Raw genomic sequence first — 10,562 nt, 5'->3', positions numbered from 1 at the left:
TCCGCAACCGTAACTAAGGTGAGTACCAAAATATTTATGTGAAAGCCATCATGAAAAGGCATAGCTACATATTGAAACCATATGTTAAAAACCATAGTTAAAACGGTATAAATTTATTGATTTAATAGTCAGAAGCTTAGTTTAGCTAAGTGGCGAATTTCTGGTAGAAAAAAGTATGGCCATTTATTGGAACTTTACAGTAACGTTAACATTGAATTAGTCGTCCATTTAAATATCTTTGGTAAGCTGTGGTCTGTCTATGATTCTGACTCACTCAGTAAGCATCACCAAAGTTGTGTTCAAAGCATAACAATTTACTACAATGGAATATGCCAGATTTTGGTTCTCTTATCCAGAATATGAATAAACAACATTCTCACTCTCACTATCAGAAATAAGTAAAGAGAAGAAGGCTCAGTTTGGTCTCTACTTTTTATTTCTTAAAACACATTTTATACACAATTGAAAGTGCCATTTAGTATAAACACTATCATTATAGTGCATTATATCATAAATATTGCACACTACAATGTAAAAGAAGCATGTAACTGTACAGTTTTTAAGTATGAGGTAACAGATGATATGTTAGGAAAACAATATATTGGGGGGGTTGTATCAACTAGCTCATTAACACTGGTGAGTAGCCATCACCAGATTCAGAGAATGTGCTGAACATTGATGCTTGTATGTACTTATACATACAGTATTTCTTCAGCATTGTAGCACTGCAGTATTCTTACACTTACACTGTTGATAAAACAGCAATATTTTACACCGTTATATAAAATAAATTAAAAAAATAAACCGTGCGACTAGTACAATAAGAAGTCATGAAACATATACAGTAGTACGTACTGTAGTCAACGCATAGTTAAATTGGTCCTCTGCAAGTTACAAATAAAACATTCTTTGAAGTTTGTCTGCCATGCCAGTCAAAAGTTTTTATTCATATTTTAGGATTTTTGATTACATTTCAAGCATTGTAACTGGAAATTTAAATGTAATACTCTTCATCCAAAAAATATTGATTGTGATTCAGAACTCAGAAATGTCTGTGACTTTTTTGTATTAAAGATAGCCTCAATACAGATATTTAAAATTACTTTACAACTGCATTGATGCAGATTTAACTACAAATGCTCAAATATATGGTGTTCAAAACATGTGACTGGCAGTGTAGGGTACATGAATATTTCAACACAATGTAGTACAAACAGCAGTTAAACATGTAGAGGGTCACAGATTTTTGTTGACATTGCTGACATAAGCAAAACTCCACGGGCTGCTTTTGTTTTTACCTTTTGTTGTTTGTTTTTTAGGCGCACAATGGCAAAAACTATAAAAAAGGAAACTAAAAACTGTACAAAATAACAGGGTGGAAGTAGTGAACTAGAGGTGAACTGACACATATTTTTTCCAAACAGTAACATTACACTATTAAAGAAGGTGCTTAAAAAACACTGACAAAATAGTCTGTCAGCTCATTTCAACAATAAGTGAAAAACTACTACAATCATGTACAAGTCAATGAGCACACACACAGGTAATAGCTTGAACAAAACATTATTCGCTTATTTGAATTTAGACCTAAGAAAACTGAGGGTTCACTGTTTGCCATCCTGTGCCTGAATGTCAGATATCAATGTCAGTGCTCAAATTTCATAGTACTTGAACAATGTGGCCTCCATTACCTTATCAATACAACAGTATTGTATACCGTTAAAGCAATTTTGAGTCAGATGTAATTTTACATTGCATCTTAAGATGCAGTACAGTCTGTGTATGTGGTTACCATATTTCCTCTGCGCTGTGTCACTGTTCTACAGTGTTGTTTCGATGCACCACGAAACCTGTTGTCAGTCTGTTTAGTGTGTCTGTCAAAGGTAAACATTCGCTCTATGTCGTCATACATCTCATCAAAGATACCTGCTCCAAAACCTCCTTGAAAGTGTCTCTTATGTCTGCTGTGGGACTCCTTGTGGTACCTTGAGTGTTCATCCAAGTGTCTTCGGTGGCGAGCGTGCCTGTTCTGGCTGTAAATGTCAAAGTCCTTGAAAATGTCATCAAAGTTGAAGCTGAAAGGTTGGTGGGCACCCTGTCTATGTCTGCCTTGCGTCTCCCCACTAAAGTATGCAGAGGTGTAACCAAACTGGTCATATTGTCTTCTTCTGGTTTCATCTGATAAAGTTTCATAAGCTGCACAAAGAAAGAAGAGATTCAGTCAGGTCTGGAGTAGTTCAGTACTGTATCGTATTAACATTTTAAAAAGGCATGGCTATAGTGACAAATGCCTAACTAAGGTCATGGCAAGTGTAATATATGGTAATTTGCAAGCTCAGACACATTTATCCTCCAGAGTTCTTGAATTGAAATTCAGACAGGCTAAACAATACTTTCATCTCCACGCTGGACAAAATGTTACATTAGAAATAAGTACATTATTCAGTATGTCCGACAACAAATTATTTTTTGCACACAAATGAGAAAGAAAGAATCAACTGTACCTTCAGCAATTTCTCTGAATCTCACTTCAGCGTCAGGGCTCTTGTTCTTATCTGGGTGATGTTTCATTGCAAGCTTGTGGAAAGCTTTTTTTATCTGACGCTCAGTAGCATCTTTAGGCACTCCCAGTATATCATAATAGTCCTTCTTGGCAAGTATTAGCTCGGTTATCATGAGGATGCACACTGCAAACGTTACAGCAGACTGTGCAGTTGCCATGGTTGTGATGCCCCCTGCATAGAAGGGAGAGAGAGAAAATGATCAGTTGGTAAAGAGTAAAATGGGTTACATGCAGTAAAGCAAAGGAGGGTTAATTAGTGCCAATTAGTTAGTTAGTGTTAACACATCTGGAGGGTGAACCTTAGTTCACCCTCCTTAGTTAGAAGGAACCTTAGTTAATAGTTAGCTTGTAGATACAATATTATAGTATTTTGTTTGTTGTTGACAAAACACTGCCATATTAACTACTTTCTACTGACTAATATGTTAGTTAAGAGACTGAGGCCGAGTAGCGTTTATCTGTTCTTCCTTTGCGTTAGCTTGGACTGATGAATCAACACTGCACACCACAATAACAATTGCCCTATATTTAAATTATTTCGAGAAAAGACATTCTGTTCTCCAGACAGATAGATTAACGCTAGAGCAGATGTCATGTACATTTCTTAAAAGTTATATTTGACTAACGTTATTTCAATGAAACGTCACTCCTAACGTTAGCTAACGTCGCTAACACAAGGTACCGCCCATGTATTTTTCTTTCTTTTAGACCCACACTTACCTTTTTGGGGGACACGAGTGCTGTTTAGCTGGTGTATTGCAGTTCTGCCTATTAAACTATTTATCCGCTCTTAACATGACAGTGCTCAGTGGTTAAAAGTGGGTGATATCAAGCGGTCATAAGCAGCAGCATCACTTTACACATGTATTCTTCGATCCCTTTACTCAGGAGTTGCTTCTCTTGTGCCCTCCTTTTTCTTCTTCTTCTTCGAGGTTTATTGGCGGTTGGCAAACAACAATTTGGTGCATGACCGCCACCAACTGGTATGGAGTGTGGCATAGACATTCATGTATGTCTATGGAGTGTGGATCATAACAGAGACTACGTACAATATTAAAAATAATAATAGTGATAATAAATACAAATAAATAACTACACTCATGTCAGTGTTCTGTTTAGTCCAGTCTGTCCACATTTGAGTCTTGATATTATTGTCTCTTCTGTTCCTGTCTGCACACCTCTTTTTTCACACTTTCCTTTGAACCTGAAAAACCATCGTCCTTTCCTCTCTCCCTCCCATTCCTTTGCCACCTTTCAATCTCTGTTTAATAATGGTCTAATATTCTATTTTGCTGAGACTAACTATTATTATTTTTTTAGCCTCCTTTGCAACCTTATCTGCACTTTCATTTCCTTTGATACCAATATGCGCCGGTATCCATAAACATATTACTGTAAGACCTATATCATTTAAATTGTATATAATTAAATATTCAATATAATGTTTGTTGCACTTTTATCGAAATGTATGGTCTGCTGTCTGAATGACTGTGCTGTGATGAGAAATAGTATATACAGTAGGCTACACAGTACAGTACAAAAGGGCACAGGCTGCCATTTACAAACTCATACAGACAAATTTACGGTAATCTCATGCAATCAATGTCCTGCATTTGAGGTTTCATTTGAAGCAGTTCATATTAGGAATAAGTAACCATACAATGTGATCTCACTTAAGAGATAGAAGTATGATAGAAGTAAGGGGCATTATCACAGGAAAGGCATTAAGGTAAGACACAGGCGATGAGTGTCAGATGTGTGAGAGGGGAATCAAACAGTGCTGCTGCTGCTGATGCAGTCAATATCACTTCCTAGACAGACAGGGACCACAGTGTTCTCTATGACCCAGGCACAAGACAAACGCATTCTTAGGCTCTGGTGACAGGCTGCAGGTTGAAAGTTAAGGCAGCTTTATTTCTATAGCACTTTTTAGGAACAAGGAAATGTAAGTGCTTCAGATAAAACATTATAGAGCAAATGGTCATGAAAATAAAACCGCCTAAAAAGAATAAGATGCAAATAAATTTTACAGTGCCGTGTAAGAAAATATTTTTTTGATTAATAGGTGGTAGCGACAGGTTTGGGAGGAGAGAGGGAGGCAGCAGTTATTAGGATCTTTAGAGGTTAGTTATATACATAAGAGAAGACATTTGAGTGTGTGGTAAAACTTTTCACAGTGCACATTTTTCATTTGGTGACTTTCCATTGAATAAAAGATTTTTTTGCAGTCATTTTTCATCATTCAAGTTTTCTTTAAAATAGTGTTGGTCTCGTTCTTGTGAACCCCAATCTTGTGTCTCATCTTGTTAGCTGAGTATCTCGTCACACTCCTAATATCCCTTTGAAAGGTTAGGGCATCACCGCTTGTAGGTTAAGCGGGACAAACCACACTCTGCATGACTTTTTGGGCCTGTTTTGGGAGCTGTTTCCGTTGCAGGAAGTGATGTTCAGGTCACTCCATGATGCAGGAGTAATCAATGTTTACCATGACCTCTTCAGTTTTCTTGAGAGAGAGGATATAGTGAACCCTGATAATGAAATGCATCCTTGGGCACTGCACTATGTATATTTACCAAGGATCAACAGGGACTTGAATGCCTTCACGAAACAGTGGAGCCACCATGGTCTAAGGACCTAACCTTTCAAAAGAATATTAGGAGTGTGAGGAGATGAAATCAAAAATCAAAAATGCGCACTGTGAAAGGTTTTACCTTTTGCTCTATAATGTTTTATCTGAAGCACTTATATTGCCTTGTTCCTGAAAAGTGCTATAGAAATAAAGCTGCCTTGCCCTTCAACCTCCAGCCTGTTACCAGAACCTAGGAACTAGGAGGCATTGCAATGTTAAACTGCAAAGGCGAGCTATCTTTTGCTCCATCTGCAGTGCACCTCCTGTGTGTGTGTGTGTGTGTGTGTGTGTGTGTGTGTATTTTAAATTTCTGTGTGGTTTGGTATCAAATTGATGTGTTTAAATTGTCTAATACTACTTATTGTCTTCTTAAATAAGTTCAAATTCACCCCTTGGTCTGTTATTCCTGAGTCCTAGTTCTAGATCTCCTTCAAACCTAGACTCTGGGCCTATCTGTCAGTGAGTAACTACAGTGCTACACTATCGTTTAAAAAAAAAAAAATATTATTAGGCTACTTGTTTTGCAGCTCTTCTGGATATTTTGCTCCTAGTCTGTGTGAACTTTCTACAAAGTTAGTTAACTGGTCCCTCTTCAGTCATAAAGGAGTAGAGGAGTTTTGACTTGCTCTAGTGTGGTTTTTGTGTTCACAATATGTATATTACCATCAAAGTGTTTGTGCATACAGACGCAAAGTTAAGAAGTTAAGAAGTGTTCTAAATAATATGTAGCCCTGGATACATTTCATTTAGATATTTATTGAAATTATTTTAATGCAATACAAATATATAAATATGGTGAAAAAAATATAAGTTAATGCCATATGTTAAAATGGTTAACATTAATAAAACGTTTAAAAGGTAAGAGTTACATTTACAGTTTTTAAAAGTTCATGCAGTTGACTGTAGTTTGAGTGAAGTGTACATGATTCAGCACGTGTAAGGGTATCTGCCACACGAATATGTCAATCATCGTCTTTCTGTACTTTTGTTGGAAGGTCATGACCTATCAGCCAATGTAATTACAATCCCAGGTAGAGGGGCGGGGCTTAGCTGTAACCTGCAGAGATCCAGTCAGAGAGTCAGAGATGCTAAGTGAACGGACTTTGTGAGGTTTAGTAGGTTGTAGAAGGACATTGTTATCCATTACTGAGGCTGACAACCAGTTCTGCTGTGTTTTGGCATATTGAAATCGACAAGAGGTAAATACACTACCGGTCAAAAGTTTGGGGTCACTTAGAAATTTCCATTCCACTCCATTCCAGACACAATACCTGCTGAGATCAGTTGTATTGTTTTTTTTAACCAGGGCAGCGGTTTTCAGATTACATTATTTGCTTACATAATTGCAAAAGGGTTCTCGACTGTTGTAGAAAGAAGTGGCTGAAGAAACACTTGAAATTCATGCTTTTTGGTCTAAACGTCATACCCAAATTAAAAGTGGTACAGCTCCCATATACTTTGACACTCAGGGGTGTGCCTGATATCATTGGAAAGGTGATTGATGTGGGTTTGTTTGTGTATTTGAGAAGTGTTGTATTTTGTAGTTTTTTGGCTTTTTTATTTGCACTTTTCAAATAGAAATAAAAAAACGCAAAGACATATTTGTAGAAAAGAATTCATATAAAATCCATTTTTGAGTCTTTTTTGAGGCTTCTGAATTTTTTTCTGTAGTAAGCTGAGACGTGGCTAATGCTGTGTTGTCTGTCACCTGTCAGATGTGTTTACAGCAGTGTATTTTAATAATTTTACAGATTTATAACTTGGACAGAAATAAAAAATCTCCATTCTAGCCTCTGTAACTCTGTGTCAGTAAGGCCTAGAATCACCCTGACACAACTTGAGTGTTTCCTTTCCAATGATATCAGGCACACCCCTAAGTGTCAAAGTATATGGGAGCTGTACCACTTTTAATTTGGGTATGACGTTTAGACCAAAAAGCATGGAATTTCAAGCATTTCTTCAGCCACTTCTGTCTACAACAGTCGAGAACCAAATTTGCAATTATGTAAGCACATAATGTAATCTGAAAACTGCTGCCCTGATTAAAAAAAACAATGCAACTGATCTCTGCTGGTATTCTGTCTGGAATGGAAATTTCTAAGTGACCCCAAACTTTTGACCGGTAGTGTATACATGTGCATGTGTGTGATTATATATGCTGTAATTAAGTGTTTTCGTAGCATACTGTTAGCTTTGCATGTGAAATAATTGAGACAAGCTACCGATAATTCGCCGTGAAATAGTGGATGGACCTGCTTGCTCGGTTAATTTATTTGATTCAGGAGACGGACATTTGTGACTGTAAAAGAGAGAGGATCGGGGAAACTCCTTTGGACCACACAGAGAGCGATCTTCCATCCTGCTGGTGTGATGTAGACTGTCGCTGCTGTTTTCTGTTCTGGTGATCTTCCTGCTGTGGTTTACCCGGTGCTCTGCCTGCTGCCATCGCCAAGTTCGCCTTTTTCATATATCCCCTTGGCTGGGATTCGTGAGTACTGAGTATATTGCACGTGCATTTTATTTTATTGGTTGTGTAAACATGTGTAAACAAGTGAAACGGCCGTCACATTTTTAGGCCTCCTCTCCCAAGCTTCTATTCAGGCCTGCAACAGGGTTTTTTTTGTTTGTATTTTGATTGCTGAGTATGAATGTGTGAGCGTGGGCCCACAGATAACTATTCAGGTTTAGATGTCAAAAGGATTTATGCATTTATTTTATTGAAACCTAAGCAGAGGTAACAATTTATAGTATACTCTGATAGCTGTATTGACGTAACATATTATTTTGGGTGTCATAAAAAATAGGGAGTTATTTATACTGGCCTCACTTGTGTTAATGTTTCTAATACACCATACATGTGTTTATTATTTTTGTTCTTTAACTAAATAAATTCCAATATCTGGGTTTATAGTATTTAAAGTATCATTTTTGGGTCTTAGATTTTGTACATGAGGTTTTGTTCTGAGTTACAATTTAAAAGAGTAATCAAGGTTAACACAAAACTTACCTAATTCATATTGGAGGCACCGCCAGTTATTTTAATAATATTGAGAAACATAGATTGCTAACAAGCATTAGTTAATACCAGTAAAGACAAAAACAAAAAACCCAGGCGCCTTCCCATAGTACTACTACTCTATAGAGACCATATAGCTACATGGGACAGGTGTTACAAATATAATAAATGTAGTGTGTCCCTATTTGACCGGTGGGTCCACCATGTATAAACCCTATTACTGCACTAGTAACCTGTGGACAGCCAGGGGGAACTAACAGCTGGTAAGTAACATTAGAGAGTAGAGTCCATCACTCAGACAGTGACACATTTAGGTTGTTATGAATGGCATATATGATTTGAAATGAAACATAAACTCAAACTGACTAAAACCAAGTTCCGACTCGGTTTCAATAGTGTTAGTGTGTTGAAATACATACTGGGTGAACAATGAAGCTAATGTAGACCCGTTTTTTCAAGGAGTCTTACCAATTTTAAGACAATGCAGGAGGAGGATGATCCTAAATATACAGCAAATGCAGCCAGGGACGTTTTTTTTATGACCCTGCAGTGGGATGTTGTTAACTTGCATTATCATGAGCAGGTGTGTCGGAAATGAGATTCAAAACAAAAGTCCAGTTTGCAGTTCTGGTCTGGCATGCAATCACCCTGGGAGAGATAAGTGTCCTCTGCATAAAACAGGTGGACACCAAATAGTATACTGTATATACAGTAATAGGGTTGCAAGATTAATCTAATTGCGATGTCACTCTGTGCAATTACATAACTGCAAAAAAATGTGTGACTAAAGTTAAGAAAAAGGTGTGCACTGCAGTCTCCACGTTGGGTTGTAACACGAGCAGCAAATGCGCTACCAGCTGTTTACACAAAATAGGCAGTAAAAGAAAATCAAAGAATGAAAACTTCTAGCCGAGCATTTTTTTAATATATATAATATAATATAATAACATATAATAATATAATGGAAAGTTGCCCACACAGCGCCAAATGTTAGACAGTGTATTGACTGTATGGCAGTGACAGGATCAAAGAAAACAAACGCACAGATAATTTTTCTTCATGTATGCTCATTTATCTTTGTTTCAAAGTCAGCCAGTCACAGGTACAGGGCACAGGGATCTGACCTACACTATATACTCCATACAGACAGAAACAGAAACAAAAGAACAGGGATTTCTGTATTTTCTAAGTTTGAGTGGATGGAATAACCAATATTTTGTGTTGCTTGTACAGAAGTGAACTTTGAATGTCTGTCACTTCCACTAATGTCATCTTCTCTCTGTAACCTAGTGACTCCCCTCATCTGCTCCATCTACATCTTCCTGTAAGGGAGATCACATTCTCCGAAACAGTGCTGATCCAGTTCAACTTTTCCCGGGGAGGCTGCAGGGTCATCCATTGTTTTGAAAGGTGTCACTTGACTGTCAGCTCTCCATCGCAGCCCTGCATGGCAGTCAATAAAAGAACCTCCTGAACCATTCCTGCTTAACTCACCTCCACTGGACCTTGCACATTTTTTTCCATCTCAACATCAAACATATTGAACGATACTCTAAAATGTATATAGAAATGGCTTACTTACTTTTCCTGGCACATTTAACATTAACTTGTACGTAATATATCCTCATACACTGGAGTATCTCATGAGTACAGATGCCCATCAATACGCTGTTGCAGGATAGGTAAATGACACCAAGATATGGCAGTTGAAGAAAAACAAAAGTAGAGTATGTGATAACAGGACATGCAAGTCATCAATTATCAACAGTGTTATTTTTGTGGTGGTTAAGTATAGATTGATCACACAAGTAAGGTTAACTAGCAAGTTGTTCGTTAAGGGCTGACGGCTGGTTAACATTACGGACCAAACCTATTTGTTTCTCGTATTCTCTTGTGTGTATCACGTATCCGTCTCCTGTAGCTGTTGTGGTTGATATGACGTAGGTCCCCTAGCTTTGACCAGACACAAAAATGGTGACAGCAAAGCAATGTGATGTCACGTGGTCCTTATAAATATATACCAGAAACTATGCACAAAGGACTACTAGCACCCTACTGCTGCTGAATTTTTTGTTATTTAATAAATGTCATGTTTTATATCTGTCATGCTTTTGTGTTTGTCAGTACATTTTTTCAGCTTTACATTTTTAGTAATGCATGGAATACAAATAAATTAAAATGCTTATAATGATTTATCATTACAACTTAATGTCCAATTGACTCAAGATCATAAACCATAGTATTTGAATGTGTTGAGGGATCTGACATCTGCTGTTCCTGTGTCAAGATAAGTCTCCTGAAACGTCAAATGAAGTATGACACGTATGTTTAATTTAGTTGCTTTATATAGAGCG

At 37.3% G+C, this 10,562-nt stretch overlaps 1 protein-coding gene across 1 annotated transcript; it reads right to left on the bottom strand.

Moving 5' to 3' along the window:
* Window positions 1-414: 414 nt before the first annotated feature.
* On the bottom strand, window positions 415-3,489 carry dnajb9a (DnaJ heat shock protein family (Hsp40) member B9a). Its single transcript, XM_028585752.1, has 3 exons — window positions 3,284-3,489; window positions 2,505-2,735; window positions 415-2,196 (listed from the first exon to the last, which is right to left on the bottom strand). Exons 2-3 carry the CDS (start codon window positions 2,719-2,721, stop codon window positions 1,760-1,762), a joined length of 654 nt encoding a protein of 217 aa, XP_028441553.1. The 5' UTR covers window positions 2,722-2,735; window positions 3,284-3,489; the 3' UTR covers window positions 415-1,759.
* Between the last annotated feature and the right edge of the window lie 7,073 nt (window positions 3,490-10,562).

The sequence above is a fragment of the Perca flavescens genome, chromosome 8 (assembly GCF_004354835.1).
Source record: "Perca flavescens isolate YP-PL-M2 chromosome 8, PFLA_1.0, whole genome shotgun sequence".
NCBI classification, from domain to species: Eukaryota; Metazoa; Chordata; class Actinopteri; order Perciformes; family Percidae; genus Perca; species Perca flavescens.
This window is presented reverse-complemented; position numbering and strand designations above follow the sequence as displayed.

Excerpts from the sequence above, each read along its gene's own strand:
- dnajb9a (XM_028585752.1), bottom strand. The coding sequence starts at position 2,721 with ATGGCAACTGCACAGTCTGCTGTAACGTTTGCAGTGTGCATCCTCATG. Across the intron at positions 2,197-2,504 it reads ATTCAGAGAAATTGCTGAAG|CTTATGAAACTTTATCAGAT; the intron begins GTACAGTTGATT and ends TTCTTTGTGCAG.